The sequence below is a fragment of the Rhinolophus sinicus genome, chromosome 14 (genome assembly GCF_057876585.1).
Source record: "Rhinolophus sinicus isolate RSI-liver-muscle chromosome 14, RSI-T2T, whole genome shotgun sequence".
NCBI lineage: Eukaryota > Metazoa > Chordata > Mammalia > Chiroptera > Rhinolophidae > Rhinolophus > Rhinolophus sinicus.
In genome coordinates, this window is record NC_142514.1 from 27,248,788 (window position 1) to 27,274,412 (window position 25,625).

Below are 25,625 nucleotides of genomic sequence, written 5' to 3' on the forward strand. Positions count from 1 at the left end.
AGTCTACATATAATTGGAGACTCAAAAGGAGAGGAGAAAGAGAATATAGTATATGACATATTTGACAACAATCTGAAAATGCAATTAAGAAAACAATTTCATTTGCATAAAGAATAAAACAGGAATGAATTTAACAAAAGAAATGTAAAACATACTCTTAAAATTACAAAACATTGATGAAAGAAAATCTATAAAATGGAAAGACATGCATTTTCATGTATCAGAAGACAATATAGTTAGGATGGTAGTACTTCCCAAATTGATCTGTAGACACAGCATAATCCCTATCAGAATCCCAGTCAACTTCTTTGTAAAAATCAACAAGTTGGCCCTAAAATTCATATAGAATTAGACCCAGGATAACCAAAACAATCTTGAAAATGAAGAACAAAGTGGGAAGACCCTCACTTCCCATTTTCAAAACTTACTACAAAGTAGTAGTAATCGAGACTGTGGTATTAGCATGAGGATAGACATATAGCTCAACTGAATAGAATTGAGAGTCCAGAAGTAAACCCATGTCTATGGTCAATTGGTTTTTTGACAAGAGTTCCAAGACCATTCAATGGGGAAAGAATAGTCTTTTTAACATATGGTGCTGGGACAATTGGATAATCCACATGTAAAAGAATTAAGGAGGACAAATTAGAGGATATTTTTGCAGACCCATCCTATCATTGGATAAAATCAAATTTCCACAAGTTCAAGATCAGCCAGTATTATAACTGCCTGACAAAACAAAAATCAACAGTTCAGAAAATAACAGAAGCCAGAGTCTCTATAACTTTTATTCACAATGCTCAATATGCAGTAGACATGTATATTGGAAATATACATGTATAAATAGGAAGTGTGACCCATAGTGAAGGAAAAGAGCAGTCAACAGAAACAGGCCCCAAGATGACTCAGAAGTTCAATTAGCCAACAAGGATTTGAAAGCCTCTATTAAAAAATATGTTCAAGGACTTAAAGAAAAGGATGATCGTAATGCATGCACAGATTGGAAATCTTAAAAGAGAAATGAAAACCTGGAAAAAGAACCAAATGAAATTTTAGAGCTAAAAACTACAATATCTAAAATTAAAAATTCACGGGATGGCCAGTTAGCTCAGTTGGTTAGAGCACGATGCTTGTAACTCCAGTGTTGCTGGTTCAATCTCCGCATGGGCCAGCGTGAGCTGTGCCCTCCACAACTAGATTGCAACAATTACTTGAGTTGGATATGATGGGTCCTGGAAAAACACACTTTAAATAAAAGTTTTTAAAAAATGTAAAAATTCACTAGATGGGCTTAACAAATTGGAGACAACAAGAAAAAGTTTCAGTGACATTGAAGATAGATCAAAGAGGGACAGCAAAAAAGCCAATTGAGGGAATCTCAAAATCTGGTCACATTATATGTGTCTGACTTATACTATGATTATATTTTTTTACATTCACAGGAATTTCAGAAGCAGGCAGACTAGACTCTGGTAATAGAAAACAAAACAGTAATTGCCCCAGAGGCAATTGGATGGGATTAAATGGGAAAGGACTTAAGAGAACTTTCTAGGGTGATGGAAATGTTCTATATCTTGACTGTAGTGGTGATTACATGAGTCTATACAATCATCAAAACTCATGAAATTGTACACTTAAAAACTGTATATTTTTCTGTATTGGATTAACCTAAAAGAAGTTGGGGGAGGGGGAAGTACAGGAACAAAAAACGAGATAAAAAGGAAACAAATAGCAAAGTGGTATACTTAAACCCAACCATATTAATTAAGAAATGGTGAATGAGTGATTAAAATATGAGTGAATGTAAAAGGTAGTTTTTTTCTCTTCATGTTCCTGAAAACTACAAAACAATGATGAGAGAAATTAGAGAAGACTATGGTGGACTCTTTCTAAAATGACTCCCGGTGATCCCAGTCCCCTGATAGGCATGCCCTATGTATAATTCCCTTTTATTGTGCATAGGCCCAATTTAGTAACTTGCTTCTAACAAATAGAATATAGCAAAAATGATAGGATGTCACTTCTGAGATTAGGTTACAAAGACTGTAACTTCCATTCTGCTGATTCTCTCTCTCCCTCCCTCTCACTCTTTTTACTTGTTCACTCTGAAGAAGCAAGCTGCCATGTTGTAAGTTGCCTTGAGCCCCGCCTTTCACCACCCAGCAGTAATAAGATGAACCTCACCCATCCAGAGGAGGGTTTTGGAAGAGAGGAAATTGATGAAAGGGGTTCTTTAAACCTATTTATGAAGTCTTAGGCAGACCCCTGAATGACCCACATGTCCAACTGAATAGAATTAAATGGCAAATATTTGAGAAGTGAATTACAGTGTGGAATACCATGACGGTTTTGAGATTGGTCTCTGGTAGCACACAAAGCAGACCAGAATAACACTGCAAAGCACTCTGAAAACTAAATCATCTTTGGGATGATAGCCCACAAAATTAAGCCAGGACCTGCACACTAAACTAGAGTGACTGCCAGCTAAAATAGAAGATTTAAATAGGATCCAGTCTCATAACAAAGTGTCCAGGTTTCAATAGAAAGTTACTCATCATGCCAAGAACTAGGAACTTGAATGAGAAAACAGTCTACATAAAGATAATTTAAACTTTGGAATTATCCGGCAGAGATTTTAAAGCAGTCATCATAAAAGTGCTTAAATGAGCAATTACAAACTTTGAAACAAAATTAGAATCTCAGCAAAGCTCACAACTCAGTTTAAAAAAAATGGCAAAAGACGTGAATAAATATTTCCACGAAGATATACAAATGGTCAATGAGTACATTAAAAGGTACTCGATATCATTAGTAATAAGGAAAATGCTAATTAAAAACAATGAGATACCACTTTGCACCCACTAGAAAGGCCAAAAATTGTTCTAAACTGACAACACCACCAAATGTTGGTGAGGATGTGAGCATCTGGAACTCCCTCACGTTGTTGGTGGGAATGTAAAATGGTATTGCCACTTTGCAAAACTGTTTTCCAGTTTCTTATAAAATTAAACACACATTGACCACATGACCAAGAAATTTCACTCCTATAGTTTTTCTCAAGATAAATGAAAATGTATGTTTAGACAAAGTTGCACATGAGTGTTCATAGTTTTATTCACAAGAGGGAAAACACCAAATGATCATCAATCTGATAAACGGGGGTAAATCCATATAATGAAATACAACCTCGCAATACAAATGAATAAACTATAGAAACATGCGAAAACATGGATGAATCTTAACATCTTTTTGCTGAGTGAAAGAAGCTAGACACAGTACATACTGTATGATCCCATTTATACGAAACTCTAATAAAGAAGGCAGATCAGAGGGAAGGGGACTGACTAGGAATCAGCACAAGAGAACCTCCTGGGGTGATGGAAATGTTCTGTGTTTTGTTTGTGGTGGTGGTTACATGAGTGTTTATATTTGTCACAACTCATAGAACTATATTCTTTAAAATGTGTACATTTCATTTGTAAATTTTACCTCCGTTTTTAAAAATCCTGGTTTATTTGACCCCAAAGCTCACACACAGTCTTGAAAGAATTTGAATTCACATCCTTTCCATCTGTTCTTTCTGGTTACAGCAGTATGATTTATCAATGGAAATAAAAAGGAAATTCTGTCTTTTGAGGAACTTAAATTTTAACTACAGTTCAGAACGTGATAGGGTAATTTTAACGAGGGAAATTTTTAAAGATTCTGAAGAGCTCTTTCCTGAATTACCCTCTTCTCAGCTTTCTTACCTAAGTCACTTAAGCCTACCTGAATCACCATGTCCTACAACAAAGGGTTTGGACTAAATCATTTCTGAGTTTTCTTTCAGCACTAAAGTTCACTGATCTCTGAACTTCCAGCTAATCTAATGCAGGATGCATTGAGGTTTTGAAAGGTGGGCAGGATTTTCACTGGTAAACTTGTGAGAATGGCAGTTCAAGCAGAGATTCGATGGGCAAATGTGTTGTTGCTGGAAAGCACAAGCTCTGCTCAGAGAAGAGCAACAGCCCTGCCGTCCAGTGAACGTTAGTGTGTGTGGGAGGGGAGAAAACCTAAAAGGGGTGGATGGAACAAAACTGGGGCAGTGACTAAAAAATCGTACCCAACAGTAGAGTTCTAAAAGTACCTGGGAAAGGGCAGAAGGAAAGCAAACAGGTAATAAATTTAGTCCTTCCCTACGAGTATGTCCCTTTTCTTGATACTTACCTGCAGAAAAAAGGTCCCAGATTTGAAAGATGTTGCAGTCTTATTCGACATCGGTGCTGTATTTGACTTACAGCAGGTCTCCCTAAATGTTGTCCTTGGTCATGTGGAAGAGAACATGAGGACCAGGCTTTCAGAAGGAATCTAGAACAGCATTTCCTACATATGGGCTGTAGAGCAGGACTTCTCTGAGATGTCAATAGATGTTCTCTGAGGGAATTAGAAAAGGTCAAATATAGTTCAATAATGCTGAGTAAACCAAGTAATTATTATTGTTTTATTTTAACTAAAATTTCTTAGAGCCTTTGCTATGCCAACATGCTGTGTGATCTCCAAGAAAAGGATAGACTATAGGGCTATATTTGGTGATAGAACCCATTTTTGATGAAGCATCTCATGGGCCTAGTGTTCTATAGAACACAGTTTGAAAAATAAAGGGAAAAATAAAAAAAAAAATTAAAAATTAAAAAAAAAGAAAAGAAAAATAAAGGGATAGAAATTTCTCTTCCACAGGGTGAAGCTTGAAATTGGCCAACCTACTTCCATTTACGTAACGTTTTTATTCAAGCCATGGCATTAGGCATGAAACCAAGTACAAGATACTATGTTGGGCATTGTGGAAGAGTTAAACATGATAGATACAGCATGGTCCCTGCCCTTAGAGCTCACAGTACAGTAAGAAGTGAAATATGGACACAAATAATCAGCTCATGGTAGAACATACTCACTCAGTTCCATGAGGGAAACACAAGACCTGTGTGAGCCCAGAGAAGGGAGAAAGCTCTGTTGCGTGAGAGTGGATGTTGGGGAGGGGAGCAGGGATGGGCTAGAGGCTTTGTGGCACGTTGAACTCTAAAGGACATAAGATTTGGACACTCAATTGCAGTGACCATTCAAATTCTTTGAATTGGCACCTGTCACTTACAGATCACACAGATTTGAGCAGAAACACCCAGGCCAGGGTTACCTACTTTAATCTGCATATCATTTGGAGGCACTTATCTGCCAGCCCTGGCTGAAAACCAAAGCAACCCTGGACTGCCATGGCTCCTGCTGCCTGGGCAATTGCTCCAGCCAAGAAAGATGAGGAGAACTCGAAGTTACCAAATCCCACTTGGAACTACAAGTTCAGTCGACATGTCACTTGCATCGTAACATCAAGCATTGCAAAACCCAGTCTTGTTGCCGTCACCTTCAGCACGTCACATACGCTTTCTGAGCTTCAGTGTCTTCAATTGCAAAGTAGAGATCCTTCTATTTACTTCATGGAATTTCTCTAGCAGTTAAGTAAACACACACACACACGCACGCGCACACACACACGCACATACACGCACAGAAGCATTTAACCAGAACCACTTTGCACACACTAGGCGTGGGGATTCCGGCAACAGAAGATCAGGGGCTTCCTCTTGATAGTTCCCTCTCAGGAAGAAGCCAAAATGCACTGGACCAAAGGGGCCAGGTGGCTCATGAAGCCTCATGTCCCTGAAAGGAGTCAATGAACTCAGAGGTTTGAGAACATCTGCCTTGAGAGTGATTCTGCCTCCCACCTGGTGCTGACAGGTTTGGTCACTGAAATAGCAGAGCTGCCCAGGTTAACAGAACTACTTGTTTGAATCCATGATGAGCAACAGCTCGTGTTCAGGCCTCCCTTCAGACCTACTGAAATTTCTACATTACCAGGATCACCAGTCTGCCTGGAACTCGGAGCACAGCGAACACAGCGTTCTATGCTCTTTTAGAACACAAAGCTCCCTCCCCTTGGGGCTTCACTTTGCAGCCACTGAGAATCCAAGGCTTTTGCTGACTTACATGTTTCTATGGGCCAACTGCTTCCACAAGAATGGGCTGGAAGCTTAACTCCGGGTCATTTCATGATTAGGGGTTTCTGAAGAGGAGGAATGAGCTGGCTGTTTCCTGAGATGAGAGAGGAGAATTTTTTTTATTTTTATTTTTTACTGTAACCACTTAGAACAGTCTGTGCAGAAACAGAGTTTTGTGCTGGGAGAGAGAACATTTCTGCAATGATGTAGCAGAATCTTTTAAGGATCCTGCCAATGGCTCCTTTACAGGTGTCACACCCCATCTTTGTTGTGGCCAACGCTTTCTGGAGATCAAACATAAGTTCTGATAGAGGTAGCAAGTTCAGAATCCTATGGTAATGTAAGAACTAGGGATAAAAGTCTTCTGTAAGTATAAATACATTCGTTGAGAGAGGGGCGGGACCTATAGTAAACTCATTGCCACCCACCTACAGCTACTTGTTACCAAGCAGAAGAGCAGGCCAGCCAAGATGACTTACCTTCCAATGTCTCATGAGAAATCAGAAGTTTACATTTTTATGATAAATATGTGATTTTTAAATATCTTTAATTTTTTAAAGTATGTGAAGCACCTTTTGGTTATAGAAAGATGGAACAGACCCAGTTGACACTATTTCTCCTGCTAAGCATGGTTAAAAAACCTGGGCAGTATATATAAAACTAACATAAGAAAATTCTGAAAGAGAAGAAGGCAGACTGGCTAGCACCTCAAGACCCAAGGAAAAACTCAGCAATTAGTGCCCTGAGTTTTCTGTTTGCCTGATACCTGTCAGATTGGATACTAGAGAAGCCAGCAAAGCAAAAATGCCGATGAGTACAGACCAAAGCCCCAAGAAAAGCCTACTTTCTCTAGTCAAAGGACCAGGAAAGGAGCAGCCTAGAAAGACAGACAACCTTTAGATAATACTCCCTCTACTCCAGCCCTACCTCTACCCCCATCGAAGATATAATTACAAAATAGACAAAAGACTTGATGAGACATTCTACTGAAGACAATATGTGTGGCAAATAAGCACATGAAATAATGTTCAGCATCACTAGCCATTAGGACAATGTAAATTAATACCATGATGAGATATCACTATACATTTATATGAACAACTAAAATAAAAAATAGTGACAATAACAAATGCTGGTGAGGATGTGGAGAAATTGAATCTCATATATGCAGGTGGGGCTATAAAATGATACCGCCACTCTGTAAAATAGTTTGACATTTTCTTTAAAAAATAAGCATACACTTACCATATGATCCAGAAATTGCGGTCCTGGGTATTCCAGGTAGATGAAAACTTAGCTCCACAGGAAAACCCATAGGCAGTTGTGCACAGTAGCTTTATTTGCAATAGCCAAAACCTGCAAACAATCAAAATGTCTCTCAGTTAGGTGAATGGTTAAACAAAGTGTGGTACATCCATATAGAGTGGGTTAAGTGGGGGCCAACCAAAAGATATGTCCATGTCCTAACGCCTGGATCTGTGAAAGTGACCTTATTTGGAAAAAGGGGTTTTGCAGATGTGATTAAATTATGGATCTCCAGATGAGATCATCTTGAATCATCTGAAGGAGAGAAGGAGACACAGACATAGTGGAGAAGTTCATGTTGAGATGGAGGCAGAGGTTGGAGTTATGGCAGCCACAAAGGAATGGCTGGAGCCAACAGAAGCTGGAAGGCACAAGGAAGGATTCTCCTCTAGAGCCTTAGGAGGGAGCGTGGCCCCCGGACAGCTTGGTTTAGGATGTCTGGCCTACAGAACGATGAGAAAATAAATTTCTGTTTTAAGTTGCTAGGTGTATGCTCATTTGTTGTGGCAGCTCCGAGAAACAAATACACCATGGAATACTATGCATCAGTGACAAGGACCAAACTTGATACAGCAACAACTTAGTTGGATCTCAAGGGCTGAGTGACAAAAGCCATCTCAAAAGGTCACATAACTGTATAATTCCAGTTACATAACATTCTTCAAAAGACAAAATTATAGAGCTGGAAAACAGAATAGTGGTTGCCAGGGAATAAGGATGGTGGGGACAGGCATTAGTGTGACTCTAAAGGGACAGCGTGAAGGAGTTCTTTGTGGTGATGGAACAGTTCTGTATCTTGATTGCAATAGTGATTGCCTGAATTGAAAGGTGATAAAATGACACAGAAATACTTATTCACATTGTACAAGTGTAAATTTCCCACTTTGGATATGGTACTATAATTGGTAAAGGGTATATGGGACCTTCTTGTACTCTCTTTGCAACTTCCTGTGAATCTATAATTATTTCAAAATAAGTTTTTAAAAAAAGTTTTAGAGCATCAGGGAGCTTTTTGGGGTGGTGGACATGTTCTGTGTTTTGATTGTGGTAGTGGTTATATGAGTGAATACAGTTCTCAAAACTCATCTAATCAGACTCTCAACATAGGTGCATGTTATTGCATGTAAACTACACCTCAAGAAAGTTGGGGTTTTTTAAATCAAAAAGCACCAAAAGTATGTGGAACAACAAAATACATCAGTTTTCAGGTGGAGTTTTTCTAGGCCACACACTGGAATATTCTACCTTTTGCCACCCAGTACCCTACAAATCAACACAGATTACTCAGCACTTCAATGCAAGGGTTCCCTTGCCTCCCCAACATCTTACAGAGAATAGAAAGAGATAAATGTTTATCAAATGAAGGTGAATAGAAGTCTGTTGTAGAGGAGATAGCAACTCTGGCCTCCAGCCTAATGACAATTCAGATTGCCTCTTGCTAACCTATCTGGAGCCATTCCTCTCCTTGTGGTCCAAGGAGTAAGCACACACAGCCAGCCAGCCTAGGTTATATTCTCTCTGTCCTAGTGAGTAAATGCTCCAGGACATCAGAGAAGGAAGTTTGGACCAGGGGTGATTACTCAGTGTATCATTTGGATTGCTATTTCTCTTTCTATGCCTATTAGACCGAGCTGGAGGACAAGACTTTCCTGTGATGTTCTAACCCTCTGTCCTTGCACTGAACCCAGTAGCCACTCAAGAATCCTTTGCTACTGATTAAATGTAATGTCATTTGTTGAGGGAAATACACAGCTATTTATGCTATGAAGGGAAGTTCAGATTTAAGAACAAATTGGTAAATGGACTTGTTTTATGTGCTGAAGACAGTGGATAAGACACTTAAATGGGAGCCTTTCCCATCCCAGACCAATCTACTTAATTAGCTTCAGGCCACTTTATCATTTAGAGTAGCCAAAGACCACTTCTAGAAATAAGCCTAAAGTAATAGCATATGTTCATAAAAAGGCATGTAGAAGGATTTTTGTTGTAGCATTGTTTAGATTTAACAAATGGGAAAAAATCAAAATGTCAAAGAGGAAATAGCAAAATTGATTATGGAATATCCCAAAGTCATACTAAATAGTCATAAAAAAAGGAGAGGCAGACCTTGAAAAAGTTCTATATGAAAAGAAAATGCAAGGCATCTAAAATAACAAACAAAAATATGATTGGCAAAAGATTGAAAAACAGAAAAAAATGCAAGTTTCACAGTTCAGGTAATATACCGTGTATCCCTGAAAATAAGACTGAACCGGAAAATAAACAAACCCTCGCATGATTTTTCAGAATGACATCCCCTAAACATAAGCCCTAATGCATGTTTTGGAGCAAAAATAAATATAAGACCTGGTCTTATTTTTGGGGAAATTACACACACACACACACATGCACACACAGAGGGTGCCAAAAAAATGTATACACGTTTTAAGAAAGAAAAAAACTGTATTAAAATTACACTGATGGTAACCACTTTGAGCAATTCTCATAATTGCAGAAGTCAAATGTGACTTGTATTCATCTTTTGTTATCGGTATATGTTGAGTATTACAATTTCAACAGTTTTTTCTTTCTTAAAATGTGTATACATTTTTGGCACTATATATGTATATGCATATATATGTACATATGTATATTTTACACACCCACAAACATTTTCTTTTAAAATGAAATTATATAAATATATATGAAATTAGGAAAATGTCTGGGTGATACACAATAACTCTTTGACAGTAATTGCTAACTTTTGACAGTAATCTAGGATTAGAGGCAAATATTTACTTTTTACTTTAGAGATTTAGTTAAGAAGCAGCAGGGTTAAATAAAACCCTCTTAGGCCCATGAAATATGCTCACTCTCACTCATGAGTAGTGCAGAGTAAAACGGACTGGGATTTTGTTTTTCACCTATCAGACTATCAGGAACCAAAAGTTTTGGTAATATTGTTTGGGCCTGAATATGGCAAGCAGATCTTCTCACACATTTCAGAAGGGAGTATAAATTGGCATAACCACTATCTGGGCAATTTAGCAATACCTATGAAAATTATAAGTTCATACACCTTTTGATTCAAGAATTTCACTTCTAGAAATTTAGATTTCAGATATGACTTATCTGTGAGATTTGACATTTATACAAGATTATTCATGGCAGCATTGTCATAGCAAAACATTTGAAATCACCTAAAAGTCTATCAATAGGGTACTAGTGAAATGAATTCTGATATATCCATATACTGGAATTATATACAGTTGTTTGTAAAAAATAAAGTAGCTGTTTATGTGTTTTTCTCTGAATTGATTATTGTGGTCAAGAAATGCATTGTCTTGATTGGTTTAGGCTTAGCTGAGAAGATCCCTCCCACTGGGTTCGGAAAGAATGCTGGACCTTTGTCTTTTTCCTATAACAAAACCTTAACTTGGGCCAGTTCTGGACTCTTGGTCCCTGCCTTATACTCTTGTCTGATTTCATCTAAGCGCTTTGATCAGCCCTCTCAGGGGCCAGAGTTCATTCATTCATTCAATAAATATTTATTGTGCATTATTATGTGCTCGATACTATTATGGGAACTGGGGTATAGCAGTGACCAAACAAGCACGATTCTTGCCTTCATAAACCTATGCATTCTCTCTTGGAACCAACCCCCATGGCTGAGCCCAGTTTTCCGCTGCTTATGTCCACAGTCCATTGCCCACATGAGGAAAGATCTGCAAAGTATCTAGCTCAGCTCCTGAATCTAAAAGACAGTGTGGCATCATAGAATGAGGTCAGTTTTGGGAATTTACAGACTTGGGCAACTCTTCCCTATGGCCCTTACCAACGACGAGAACTTGCACAAGACACTTATCCTTTCTGAGCCTTATCTGTAAAATGGGATGATGACAGCCCATCCCTTGTGGGGTTGTAAGGACTGAATAGACCCCTGATATGTGCGAAGCATGTAGCATTGTGCCTACACAATAGGGGTTCTATACGTGGTAGATGTTTGGGTTTTATATGTCAGAACCAGAGGGCTTGGAAGGGAAAGTGACTCTGCCTCCAGGAACTGGGACAAGAGAATAGAAGAGTGTAAGGAAAAGGAGGCTCTAAGCAGCAGGAGCACAGAACTGAGGGGGCGGAGAAGTGGCAGATGGTGGGCAGCAGCCCCTGCCAGGATCATCTCTGGTCTGGGGAGCCTGAGAGTGACAAGCAGAGAGAAGAGTGGGCAGCAGGGCTGAGGCCACACGTAGGTCGCAGGATTCCAGATGGCAGAGGGACAGGGGCTGAGGAAGGCTGGAACACAGGCGCAGACCCTGCTGCCACCAAGTCCCCAGGTCCACCCCATCACCGCTTAGCCTTCCTCTCCTCTCCAGCGGCCCCCGCCACCTCTTCAGGAACCTCACCCCAGCCCTGATCCATTCTTGCCAACCTCTTCCTCTCTCCTACTACTTTCAGATGAGTATGCGAACATCGCCAAATCTTTCCCTGCTTAAAAGCAAACAAGCAAACCAGCTCCCGTCCGCATCCCACATGACCACCCTCTCATTTCTCCTTCGCCTTCACTGCCAAACTGCTCCATCTCCTTCCCACTCCTCACCTCACTCCAGCCTGGCTTCCACCCCCCAGGGCCCGCTGACCGTGCTCGTGTCCAATCACCAATAACAAGAAAGGACTTACTGTGCATGCTGGTGCCGGCCCTCTTGCCTCTAGTCTGCAAATGTGAAATTGGAGAGAGAGCTGGTTTCCTCGTAGGGCCCCTCGGTGCCTCCTCTATAATTAGAAACAATATAATGAGAAAGAACATTTGCGCTGCATTTCATGTCACAAAGGGACTGAACTTGTCCCCTGCTCAGAGCCCGTTAGTGGTTTCCCAGTCACACTGAGAATAATTCCCAACTGCTTCGTAGGAGGCCATGCAGGGCCCGGCGCCTGCCCTTCTCTCTAACCAGCCTCATCAACCACGCCACCCACTCACCCCTCACTCCTTTCTGTCCCTACTGGCTCTCCTCAAACACACACGACTGATTCTTGCCGTTCCTGCCTCCGCACTTTTGCACTTACTATTTTTCTTGCCTGAAATGTGTCTTCCTCTACGCTGTCCAATATGGAAGCTACTAGCCACGTGTGACTACTGAGTACCTGAAATGTGGCTCCCCAAACTGAGATGTGCCACAAGTGTAAAATGCACACGGAATATTGAGGGCTTAGTTCACAAAAAAGAGAATTTAAAATATCTAATTAATGGCTTTGCTGAATATGCTGAGTACTGCTTATATAGTGAAATGATAACATTTTGGGTATGTTATTAGGCTGGTGCAAAAGTGATTGCGGTTTACAAGGTTTAAAACAACTGCAAAAACTGCAATTACTTTTGCACCAACCTAATATGAACTATATTATTGAAATATATTACTGAAATTAATTTCACCTGTTGCTTTTTACTTTTTTAAAAAAAAAAAAAAAGAATAGACTTTATTTTTTAGAAAAGTTTTAGGTTCACCGCAAATTTGAATGGAAAATACAGAGTTCCCATATATGAGTACCTCCCACCCCCATAAATGCACAACTTCCCCTGCTATCAACATCCCGCATCACAGTGGTACATTGTTTTTATTATCGGTGAACTCACATTAATACATCATTATCATGCAAAGTCCACAGTTTATATTAAGGTTCGCTGTTAGCATTGTACGTTCTGTGGGTTTTGACAAATGTATAATGACATATAACCACTATACAGAGCAGTTTGTTTCACTGCCCTAAAAATCCTAGTCATCCCTCTCTCCCCCATAATCCCTGGCAACTATTGATCTTTGCTTTTTTCTTTTTCAATGTAGCTATCAGAAAATTTAGAAGCACACACGTGGGCGCATTATGTTTCAATTGGATAGCATTGCTGTAGAGGTGCACAGGGCTGCTTTCTTCCTCTGCTCAGGTCTCTGCTTAAATACCACCAGCTCCGTGAGGCTTTCCCTAACCACCCTACCCTATTTAAAATAGTAGCTCCCACTGTCCTGTTTTCCTTTCTACTTTATTCTTCTTCCTAACATTTATTCATAATTGCAATACAAGGCAAATTTAGTTATTTGTTTAATGTCTGTCTCCTCTATTAGAATTTAAGCTTTAGGAGGACAGATCCTTCTTCTGTCTTGTTTATTACTGTATCCACAGCTCTTCTAACAGTATTTGGTACATACCGTGTTTCCCCGAAAATAAGACCTAGCTGGACAATCAGCTCTAACGCATCTTTTGGAGCAAAAATTAATATAAGACCAGGTCTTACAGTAAAATAAGACTGGGTATATATTATATTACATTATATTACATTATATTACATTATATTACATATTACATTATATTACATATTACATTATATTACATTATATTACATATTACATTATATTACATTATATTACATTACATTATATTATATTATAGACCAGGTCTTATATTATAGTAAAATAAGACTGGGTCCTATATTAATTTTTGCTCCAAAAGATGCATTAAAGCTGATTGTCCGGTTAGGTCTTATTTTCAGGGAAACATGGTAGTAGTCTCCCAATGAGTACTTGTTTAATTAATTAGTAAATTTCAATGTCACTAAATCAAAAGGTCTCTTGAATTAAGTTACTGGAATGACAATGATGACAACAAAAAGAAAAGCATCAGTAAAAGTGCCTTCCTTACTCTCTTGGGAGTAAGGAATCTTCTGTATCAATCTTCTTTATGTCTCTCTGGTCTGAAGTGGTCCCATGTTCATGCCCAAACCAATCACTGTGGCCAGAGGAAAAGCCCATTACTGACTGGCTTAGGCAATGTCGTTTTCATTCTTTTTCGTGTTCAACTTTTCAGCCATTTCCTTCCTGTTGAAGGTTGCCTCTCCATTGTCCCATGACATCCTCCTAGTTTTCCTCCTACCTCTCTGAGTTCTTCTCTCCCACCTACCCCTTAACTGTTGGTACAGCTCAGGGCTCTGTCCTCTCCTCTCCTCACTCTTTGCACTTGCCCTGGGTGAGCTCAATATGGGTCTACTTTCTATCCTTATGTAGACAACTCCCAAATCTATTTCCAGCCCTGTCCTTTCTCCTGAGCTCCAGACCTAAATATCTCCATTGGTAGCCCAAGGGCACTTCAAAGGGAATATGTCTAAAAATGAACACAGCATCTTTCTCCCAAACCTGTACCTTCTATATAACCTTAGAGAATGATACCACTAATCTGCCTGAGACAGAAATCTGGAAGGCATTCTTGGCACCTCTTCTCTGTCACCCTTCACATCATCCTTAAGTCCTGCTGATGCTCTTCTAAATGTCTTTGACTCTTTGCACGTCTCCCATCTTCATCACTATCACTCTTGTCCAAGATCTTGGCCCATCTTTTAAGGACAAGTTTAAATGTCTTCCAACTGGCACTTATCACTGGCTTTCTCACACTCAATTTAGCCTCTTTGTAGTCTATTCTCACAGCACCCAGAGTGAGTTATTCTAGAATGCATATTGGATTAAGTATCTTCCCTGGCAGAAAAAAAAAAAAAAGTATCTTCCCTGTTTAAAATGTTAAAACGGCCATCATCAAAAAGATAAGAGATAACAAATTCTGGCATGGATGTGGAGAAAAGGGAACCCTTGTGCACTGTGGGTAGGAATATAAATTAGTGTAGCCATTATGGGAAACAGTATGGAAGTTCCCCCCCAAATTAAAAATAGAACTACCACATGATCCAGCAAGCCCACTTCTGGTCACATATACAAAGGAAATGAAAACAGGATATTGAAGAGATATCTTCACTCCCATGCTCAATGCAGCATTATTCACAATAGCCAAAATATGGAAACAACCTACATGTGCATCAACAGATGAATGTCTAAAGCAGATGTGATATATGTGTGTGTGTGTGTATATGTGTGTGTGTGTGTATATATATATATATATATATATATATATATATATATATATATATATAATTTCAGTCATAAGGGCATTATGCTAAGTTGAAATATAAGCCAGAGAAAGAAAAATAGTATCATTTATATGTGGACTCTAAAAAAGGTCAAACTCATAGAAACAGAGAGTAGAAAAGTGGTTGCCAGGGCCTGGGGCATGGAGGAAATAGAAAGATATTGGTAAAAGGGTGCCAACTTTTAGCTACAAGATGAATAATACATGATGACTATAGTTGATAACACTGTGTTGTATAATTGAGATTCGCTAAAGGAGTAGAACTTACATGTTTTCACAAATAAATAAATAAATAAATAAATAAATAAATAAATAAATAAAGTGATGGATGTGTTAATTAACCCAATGGTAGGAATTCTTTTACAATGTATACATATGTTAAATCACCATGATGTACACTATAAATATCTCACAATTTTATTTGCCAATTATACCTCAACAAAGCTGGGGGCTTTGTAAAGCCTTCAATGGCTTTACATGGAACTTGGGAGAACCCAGCATTCTCCATTACCTCTCCTATTTCTCCAGCCTCATTTTGGTCAACTTACCTCCTAGCACTCTTCATGCCAATTATTTTAAACTTCTTTCAATCTCTTGAGCCTCCTATACTCTCAAGTTCAGGACTTTGTATATACTGATCTCTGCTGTTAAGTCTCTCTCTGCTGACCTCACTTCATTGATTGATTGACTGATCCATTCATTCACTCATTCAAGTTTTCATTCATTCAACAATTATCCTCTGAAAGCTAAACCATGTGCCAGGCACTGTAGGGATACAGCAGTGAACAGCATAGATAGGGGCCTCACTCTCATGAAGCATCTGGCAGAGGAGATAGGAAATAAACAAGTAAATACATACGCAGAATGATGACAAAATGGTAAATGTTATGAGGAAAATAAAACAAGGTTTAAAGGAGGTGGCAACTTTAGATAGGTGGTGAAAAAAAGGCCTGTTTGAGTAGGTGACTTTTAAGCTGAGTCTTGGATGATGAAAAAGGCACCAATTGTGCAAAGATTTTAGGGAGAGGAGTTCCAGGCAGCCACAATAGCTTTGCAAAGCCCTAAGATGGGTATGAGATTCATTTATTAAAGGAACAGAAAGAAGGTCTGATTTTTTGGAATCCCATAACCAAGCGGTCTTGAGAGTAGGTCGAAGCAAGGGTCAGATCATGTAGAGCACATGGACCATTATAAGGAGTTTGTATTTTATTCCAAGTGAAAAATAGAACTGTGTGTGAGGTGACATGACATGATTTATGTTTAAAAAGATTCACTCTTGGCTGCTTCATGGGTTGAAATGGGGTGGGATCAAGGGTGGAAACAGGGAGACCAGTCAGAAGGCTAGTGCAGTTGTCCAGATGAGCAATGGATTAAGGTAGCAATAGAAAAATGGAAGAAGCGGTTGAATGCAAGATACATTCCGGAGGCACTTTGCAGACCTTGCTAATGGGGACGAAGGGAATCAGAGAAAGAAAAATCAAGAATAACTACTATAGGGCCGGCCCGGTGGCTCAGGCAGTTAGAGCTCCATGCTCCTAACTCCAAAGGCTGCCAGTTCGATTCCCACATGGGTCAGTGGGCTCTCAACCACAGGGTTGCCAGTTCAATTCCTCGAGTCCCGCAAGGGATGGTGGGAAGCGCCCCCTGCAACTAGCAACGGCAACTGGACCTGGAGCTGAGAAGCGCCCTCCACAACTAAGACTGAAAGGACAACAACTCGACTTGGAAAAAAAAGTCCTGGAAGTACACACTGTTCCCCAATAAAGTCCTATTCCACTTCCCCAATAATAATAAAAAAAATCTTAAAAAAAAGAATAACTACTAGATCTTTGACTTGAGTAAATGGGTAGGTAGTGGAGCCGTTTTCTGAGATGGCGAAGACTGGGAGAGGAACAGTTTTATGAGTAGTAGGGAGCCGATATCAAGAGTGCTACGTGGGACATTCTGAGTTTGAGCTGCCTCTTAGACATCCAGGTGGGGATGGGGAAGTGAAGGAGGCAGTTGGATAGAGTCTGGAGCTCAGAGGAGAGAGATGAGAGCTGGAGACACAAATGGGTTACCAATCTGGATCTCATCAGTGTGTGGATAGGAGGAATAATCAGAGAAAGGTGAGAGGAAAAATGTTCGAGGCAGAGCTTAGAAATCTTTAAGGTCCCTTACAGTTTGGGGATTCTGTGCTCTTTCCTCTGGATAGCCTCATCTTCACAGGGCTCTAGCCTCTACCCATGCTCGCGTTTCACCTTCACCGTCACTTGGACACCAGTCTGATTCTAGACGGTCCAGAGGAACAAGTTGAGATAGAGGACAATAGTGGAAGGAAAAGTCAGTATAGAACAGTAAAACTTTTCCATGAAGACACAGAACTGTAAGTTTCTATTTAAGCAAGGACCTCGAAAGACAAGCCCTGGTGAAATTACCTGTGGCCTCAAGATTCTAGGAAGTGTCCCTCTACTTTTTTGTGCTCCCTCCCAGGGTACCTTGTAATGATTCCAACTCAGAAGGAATCAGCGGAAGTATAATTGCCCTTTTGCTTGTCTATCTCCCCACCTAGACTGTGAGCAGCATGAGGACAGGGGCCATACCTGATTCATTTTTGAGCCAGTAGCACAAAGCTCAGCGCATGGCACTGAGTCGATGCTTAATTAGTGTTTGCTAAATATCGGATGGGTTAGAGAGTGAGTGTCATTCTCCTATTGTGGCTGGAAAGCTGGGGGCCCAAGCAGCAGTCTGGGGGCCTAGTTTAGGACTCCAAATAGGCACATGGGTAAGAAGTTTTGGCATCTCTCCAAGGAGAGAACTCTGTTCAGGTGTTTGAGGTGTGAAATTCTAAAGTCACTAACTTTTGGAAGGAATTAGCAGAGAACTTCAGTTGGTGAAATGGGGGACAGTAGAGAAGAAGACCAATGAGACCCAGAGGACATTGTAGAAAGGAATAATTTTCAAGTGCCTGCCCCCTCTACCATCCTGTGAATCCTCAAGGACAAAGACCTGCCTGGATTCACTTCTGTGTTCCCAACAGAACCCAGTACAGTCCCCGGCACATAATATTCCTCAGTAAAAGATGGCTGAAATGAATCGAAGCCCAGTAGCACAAGGTTAGTGGCTGGCTGCCAGCTGCAGAAAGCTTGGCACATCTCGGCCTCAGCTTGATCCCAGAGTAGCACTGCTGGAGCTAGAGCTCCTGGGAGACACAGCTGAATGTCCTAAGTCCGGAAGCTTCCAGAAGCTTCTGTTCTCACAGCCACAGCATGAATAATTCAGGACAGGATTGGTGGTCAGATCTGGGAAGGACATTGAGGTTGAAAAAGACAGAAATACTTAGATGCTCTCTAGTCAGAGAGGCTGACACTTCAGCTTCCTAGGTGATTTGATTGTCCTCCCCCATAAGCTCTCCCCAGCTGGCTGAGTCTACTAAGTCCCTGCCCAGAGATCCTGGCCCCTGTGGAGACTCAGTCCCACACCCAGACTCCCCACATTCTTCCTATGTTTTCAACTTATCTCCCCCCTCAGCACCCATGCTCCTCTCTTACCAGGGAAGGGCTTTTGCACCCATTTCTGAGCTGTAAATAATTCCTTTATTGCCTTTTCAGCTTTCTGCCTCAAGGTCTCTCAGCCCACCCCCTTAGGAACTTCAGGATCAGGTCGCACAATTCTCCCAGGCTGAAGCCTTTGCAGGCTTCTGTGGAGCAATGTCCCACACAGGCACTACTGGCCTAAGGACAGTTTAGGTTACAATTATGGACCCCTGACCTTTCTCTGGAAATCTCAGAGATATCTGTGGTCCAAGGAAAAGAAACTTCAGCGAAATCAAAGGACTTGGGTTCTTTGCCTTGGCTTCAGACAGTGAGAGTGACAATTACAGCATGCGGTTTGGAGACAGGCTCGGGCTCTAACCCAAGCCTCAACACTAGTTTGCTTTGTGGGCTTCAGTAAGTCATTTGACCTCTCAAAGTCTCTGTTCCCTTATTTGTAAAATGAGGATAAAAAAGGACCTACTGCACTGGGTTATGGGGAGGATTTAACTGGATAATAAACACAAAATGCCCAGGGCATTGCCTAGTGTGCAGTTGGAGTTTAGTAAATGGTGGTTCCTTCCCCCAGGGAGAATGCAGGCAAACACAGGTTTCAGAGGGTGGAAATCATTCCTTCCCATCTCCACTGTCCATTCCTGGGATGAGAGATTCATTACCTTTGCTGGGATTATTGCAGTAGTCTCCTGGCATAACCATCCACACCCATCTTGTATCTGTCCTTGGGTTACCTCCACTTTTCTGCTTTCCACCTTCCTTGACTGCTCATAACCATATAATTTAGACCAAATTTCTTAGTTTGAAGTTCAAGGGCTTCTGTAAGTTGGTCCAACCCACATTTTCCCAGCAGTTACAGTGAAAAAAACAAACACAGGATGTGGAATCTGAAGACATGGATTCTTCCAGTCCTAGATTGGCTGCTTCCCAGATGACTGAGTTAACCATCTAATCTCACTTTCTACATCCAGAAATTGAAGATCATAATATTGCCTCATGGGATGCCTTATGCTTTCTTACTGTCTATCTTTACTAAGCCCAGTGGATGCATCTTTCTCATCGTTGTATCCTTAGCACCAAGCACAGGACCTGGCACACGTGGTAGGTGTTCAGTATATATTGAGGATGAACAGGGTTGTGAGGATTCGGTATGGCATGGCCCAGGTGAAACACCTGGCACAGTCCCCAATGGTAGGTTACTTGTGGGCTGGGGTGGCTTTAGGCAAACACCCTTCCTTCTCTGGGCATATTCAATCATCTGTACTATGAGAAAATAAAAGGCAATCCTGGTTATTTTCTGTATTACTATGCGTAGCATGCAGAAAGAGTTCAATACATGTTTTCTCAGTGGATGAAGCCTCTTCCAAGGCTCTGAATGGGGTTGGTGCTGTCTAAACAGGAGTCTGAGTTCCTTCCTGTGGCCGGCCGGGTTCCCCTCTATCCTTTACCCCGCAGGGAAAATGGGGCCTCCTTCTGGTCCCTCCTACATTCAGTTCCCAAAGCCAGGAGGGGACGTGGACCCGCAGGTCGCTCACCCAGAGCGCAAGCAGGAGCTCCAGGAGCGGGGACACAATGAGGGTTTAGGGCAAAGAGTGGGCAGGCAGGGGAATGGGCTGTTCCAGAACCAGGTCCCGGTCTGAGAGATAGCCCGAGAGCCTGGGAAAACGAGTCGGGGAGCGGCGGTGAGGAGCTTCAAGGGGGCGGGACGGGTGAACCAGGCCAGGGTCAGCGAGCGGCCGCGGGGCCCGGGTGGACAGGGAGCCGGAGCAGAGGGCGGGGAATGTGGGGGCGTGAGTTGGCCCTGGGACACCCGCCGCCGCAGGGGAGGAGCTGAGGGGGGAGGGACCGAGAGATAGGGCTCGGGGGCAGCAAAACGACCGGGGTTCAGTGTGGAGAGGGCACAGGGCAGCCGCCTGATGGGCGCGCGGGGAGCGCGGAAGCAGACGCGGGTGGGGTTCAGGGCGGAGGGAGCGCGCATCGGGGGGCGGGGGGCGGCGTCGGCGCCGGGGGTGGGGGAGCGGGTTGAGCGGCTGCGCGGGCTCCGCTTCAGCCGCTGCCGCTAGGGCGCGGGGGGCGGGGGGCTCGGTACCTCAGCTCGGCCATTGTGGGAGCCGCTCCCCTCAGCTCCTCTGCGCTCCCCTCCACTGTGCTCCAGACCGGGGCGCGCCTCGCAGCCGCCGCAGCCGCTGCCTTTGCTGCTGCCGCCCGCCGGTCTTCCCCTCCTCCGGCTCCCAGGGTAAGGCGCGGGGCGCGGGGCGCGGGGCTGGATGCAGGCTCCTGCCTGATTGCACCCGGTGCGCGGCGGCGGCGGGGCGCGTGCTTGATCGCGCGGGGCGGCCGCGCCCGAGTCCGGGCAGCCCGCGGCAAAGGGAAGGCGGCTTGACAGGCTCGGGCGTCGCGGCCATCCCGGCCTCTCACCTGCAGCGCCGGTGGCCGGCGCCCGGCATCGCCGAGCGCACGGAGCTGGGGTTTCCCTTCGGCCGGCGCTGCCCGGGCCAAAGGGAGGCGTGTTCTCCGGCAAAATGGGACACCGAGCCCTCCCAGGTCCGGAGAGGGCCAGGAGGGTAAGGTCGCTTCCCGGCCCCAGGTCTCGGCCCCTGGCCCGGTTGTCTGCTGGGTCCCTAGTCGCGCGTCCGCATGGCGCGGCCCCGCTCTTTGTCAGCCGCGCGCGGCGGGCACGCGAACCCACCCGTGTCACCCCTGGCTCGCGGCGCGCCCTATTCCCGCTGTGGGGAAGGGGATGGAGGCGAGCTGGGGGGGAAGGGCCGCAGCGGGAGAACTCCAGGTGAAGTGCGGGTCGCGGACCCCGCGTGCGGCCTTCGTAGTGGGTTGGGGGCGTGGGCGCGCGCTTCTGTGAATCCGGGATTGATGGAGTGACTAAGGTGACCGAGGGGTGGGGCGAGAACCCCGAGGTCAAACAGGTGTTTGTGGGGGTCGGGAGACTGACCAGGGTATAGCTGGGCACGGGAGGTTTCTCCCGGAGAAGGCCTTGGATGAACGGGCCTTTGTAGTAAAATAGGGCGTCTTGGGGAGGAATAGGCGGTTCTGGGAAGAAGCAGGTGGTCTGAAAGGAGGGGCGTTTCCTGCCCAGGGCTGAGGGTAGAGATGGAAGGACAGCCTAAATTTCCCCGAGGTGGGGCAGTCACTTCAGCACCGGACCTGCTATAAGAGGTGGGAGGTGGCACCAGAAGGTAATTGGGGGAGGGAGTAAATGCTGGGATAAAGAGCAAAGCTGTGCCAGGACCTGGGTCCTTTCCTTTCTGCTTTCTGTGGCTGGATTCCTTTTGGATGTTCCATGGGAAGGGGGTCCACATGCTACTGGCCAGGAGGTGCCCAGGCAGGTCTGTTCTGTCTGTCCAAGGCTGTCTAGAGGCCTACTACACTGTTTGATGTTTCTTTTGTTATCTGTTCCCGTTCTGTGCCTGTGGTGGGGATCTGCCTATGACCCAGGAGGCTGTCTCTGCCTTTTGCTGCCTTCAGGCTAAGATTCCCAGAATCCAGGAGGAGCTGTGCCCAGAGACCCTTAGTGTCCAGTCATTTAGGCCACCTCACTGTCTCCTACAGCTCTGCGTGCAGGTGTTTCCCATAAGGGAAAGCCGATGGTCTCTAGAGCTACAGTGAGAACTGGTTATTTGGGCTGGATATGGGGCCTTCAGGGAGGCTGGTAGCTGAAGGCATGTACCATCCGAGCTCCAAGGGAGCCGTTGGGGTGGTGCGCCATGTGTAGCAGATGGTTCTGGGAAGTAAGCTTGGCCTGACTGAGGGAAGGCTGCCCAGTCTGGCTGGTGGAGCCCAGCTGGCCCCAGAATGATTGTGTTTCCACTCAGATCATTCCACTAGCTAAACTGACCAGAAAAACTGACTTTCTGTACCGCCTCCCCCATTCCCCATCCCATGCTGTGCTATTTATTCCTACAGCCCTTAAAATAAGCAAATAGGCACTTTAATGCCTATTGTGTGCCATGCATGGCACCAGCTAGTTTTACATTTGCATTTCACTATGTTCTTAAAACATCATCTAAGGTGAAATGTTACCCCCATTAGCAGATGAGGAAACTAAGTCTCAGAGAGATTAAGTAACTTGCCCCAGATCCCACCAATTGTAAGTGGCCAAACCAGAATTTACTTTCAGGTCTGTCTTGCTTCACGTTTAGAACTTTTTCTAACATATCTGTCGGAGACAGAATGGGAGAAATAAAGAATTTCTGCCTATTCTAGTTCATGTTTTGTTTCATGTCTACCATTGAGATCATGCTTTAGTTTTTTGAAAATATTTCCCATCTGTTGCCCTATTTTATCCTTATACGATTCCTGGGAGGTAAGTAGAACAGAAATGTAATAATAGATGCTATTTATTGAATGCTTATTGGACACCGGGTACTGTTAAGCACTTTACCTGCAGGATCTCATTTATTCCTTGCAAACAACCCTGTCAGGTTAGGTGCTACCATCACCCCCATTTTATAGATGAGGATGCTGAGGCTCAAAGAGGTTAAATGGTTTCCCCAGGGTCACACAGCTAGTAAATGGTGAGGTAGAATTCAAATCCACATCTTTCTATCTGTGGGACCTGTAAGCTTAATCCTTCAAATGGACCAGGTAACAATCATAGTGGTTACTAGTAATAGGAGCTAACTTTTACACAGTGTTTTTGTGTGTGTGTTTTGTTTTTTTTAAGAAGGGCGCAGCTCAGTGTGGCCCATGGGAGGATCAAGCCGGCAACCTCGGTGTTATCAGCGCCACGCTCTAACCAATTGCGCTAACCGGCTAGCCCCTTTACACCTACACAGTGTTTTAAGATTTATAGATATATTTACATATATTACCCATGTGATTTCCCCAAAACCCTGTGAATTAGTTTTGCCATATGTTATCATCATCCCATTTTCCAGATGAAGAAACTGAGGTTCAGGGAGGTAAAGAGATGAAGTCAGTGGCAGAATGAAGACTAGAACCTCTGCCTCCCAAGTCCCAGAGTTCCTTATGAGACAACCCCTTCAGTCTGTTCACATATATTCCTCTCTTCTCCAGATCACATCTCCCTGGGCCCCCAGGCTCTGCTGCTACAGTCCCCACCTGGGCAATGTCGTCCTCAGATGAAGAAACGCTCAGTGAGCGGTCATGCCGGAGTGAACGGTCATGTCGGAGTGAGCGGTCTTATAGGAGCGAGCGATCAGGGAGCCTGTCTCCCTGTCCCCCAGGGGACACCTTACCCTGGAACCTGCCACTGCATGAGCAGAAAAAGCGGAAAAGCCAGGATTCTGTGCTGGACCCTGCAGAGCGTGCTGTGGTCAGAGTTGCTGGTAAGAAATGCCTGAGTGAGTTGGGTGCCTTGGGCGCAAGGGGAGAATGGGCTAGTGTGCCCTGGCTGGGTGGGCAGTGGAGGGGTTCAACCCAGGGCTCTCTGACTCAAATTTATTATTACTATTGGCAAGATGATGAAGTAACATTAAAGAAAAATTTGAAAAAGGAAAATCTGCCACCCCAACCCCTCCATGCTAACATGAGACCTGTTTTCATTTTTGTGACTTCTTCCGTGCCTTCGTCCCTATGCAGTTATACCGTGTTCCCCCGAAAATAAGACCTAACTGGAAAAGAAGCCCTAGTATGACTTTTCAGGATGACACCCCCTGAACACAAGCCCTGATGCGTCTTGTGGAGCAAACCTTAATATAAGACCTGGTCTTATTTTCAGTGAAACACGGTATATTCCATGCAGTTGCCTTTATGACTTATGTACCATTCTAGATCTGGATCTGACTTTTCCCCCTTACTTTTATATCAAAGAGATTTTTCATATTACATCTTAGGCTTTATAGGTACCATTTGTAAAGGCTGTATAATATTGCATGATTTTAAAAATCCTACTCATTTTTCACTTTTTCGCGATAATAGAAAACGTCACAGCAAACATCTTTATGAATAACAACAGACTTCTCTTGAGTTTTTTCCTTGGGATAAAGTCTTTGGAGAGGGCAAGTTCCCTGACATTGCCTTCTAAAGGAGTGGGACACACGCTTTCCACAGTGCAAGGGCTGGGTCTGCCTGCCCTGTGGAGAGAGGTACCTACTTCTTTGCCAGGCGGCAGAGCAACGAGTGCGGGTTTTGGACTCACAGAGGCCAGGTGCTATTAATAGATTGTGGTCCTGCCCCTGACAAGCCGTGTGACTCTGGGCAAGTCTCTTATCCTAAGAGACTCCCCATACTAAGAACGCTTCCCGTGTAGAGCTGCCTTACGGATTAGATGAGATAATGTAGGTGAAGCTCTCAGCACAGTTTTTGGCTCAGTGAAGGGGAACTTTGTGAAGTGCTCTCTCTGCTGCTTCCACTGAAGGCATCCAGAACTGCCTCGGTGGGTTGTGCTCAGCTTCTCAGCAGGCGTTGGTGCCAAAGTGCAGAGAAGTAGACAAAGCAGTGCCTGCAGCTAATTCAGTGACATCACCCACTTTTAATCCAACACCAAGGCCTGTCCTGCTGCGGCTTTTGTGTCTCTCAAATAATACCCCCTGCCTGGCTCTGCTTTATCATCTCTCACCTGGACCTTCCACCCACCATCTAATAGTCTCCACCTTCCAGGCTTGCCCTCTTTCCTCCAAATGACTAATGCAGTATTTTGTTCTAAAATGCAAACCTGATCCTGGTAGCTGCTTCTAAACCTTCTCTGCCTCATCATTGCCTGTGGAATAAAGGCTACGGCTTAAAGACCTACTAAAATCAGGCCCCAGCTTACCACTGCAGCTTCACTTTGTACTCCCAAGCACCCTGCCACGGGGAACTGTACCTTGCCCCCTGAGGTGTGCATCTTGCAGGACCAGACCTCTGTGCTTTA

General features: G+C 43.5%; 2 protein-coding genes across 11 annotated transcripts in view; one reads left to right on the plus strand and one right to left on the minus strand.

Annotated features, from left to right (window-relative positions):
• Positions 1-3,089: 3,089 nt before the first annotated feature.
• Positions 3,090-22,517, minus strand: LOC109444877 (uncharacterized). The gene is made up of 5 exons (XM_088789767.1): positions 22,479-22,517; positions 20,886-21,914; positions 11,988-12,080; positions 7,275-7,385; positions 3,090-4,413 (listed from the first exon to the last, which is right to left on the minus strand). Exons 1-4 carry the CDS (start codon positions 22,515-22,517, stop codon positions 7,323-7,325), a joined length of 1,224 nt encoding a protein of 407 aa, XP_088645893.1. The 3' UTR covers positions 3,090-4,413; positions 7,275-7,322.
• Positions 20,899-25,625, plus strand: part of MACF1 (microtubule actin crosslinking factor 1) — a 311,168-nt gene continuing 306,441 nt past the window's right edge. For all 10 annotated transcript variants that reach the window (XM_074334445.2, XM_074334456.2, XM_074334436.2 and 7 more), the window contains exons 1-2: positions 20,899-21,032; positions 23,828-24,099. In XM_074334445.2, coding sequence (XP_074190546.2) covers positions 23,880-24,099 — 220 coding nt within the window. In that variant the 5' untranslated portion in view covers positions 20,899-21,032; positions 23,828-23,879. The remainder of the gene's footprint in view (positions 21,033-23,827; positions 24,100-25,625) is intronic.

What these genes read in the sequence shown, in the direction of transcription:
- LOC109444877 (XM_088789767.1), bottom strand. Translation starts at nt 22,517, where the DNA reads ATGGCGCACCACCCCAACGGCTCCCTTGGAGCTCGGATG. An exon ending in CCCACAATGGCCGAGCTGAG is followed by an intron (nt 12,081 to 20,885) that starts GTACCGAGCCCC and finishes TTCTAATTATAG; the next exon opens with AGGAGGCACCGAGGGGCCCT. An exon ending in GGCCGGCACCAGCATGCACA is followed by an intron (nt 7,386 to 11,987) that starts GTAAGTCCTTTC and finishes GATTGTTTGCAG; the next exon opens with GTTTTGGCTATTGCAAATAA.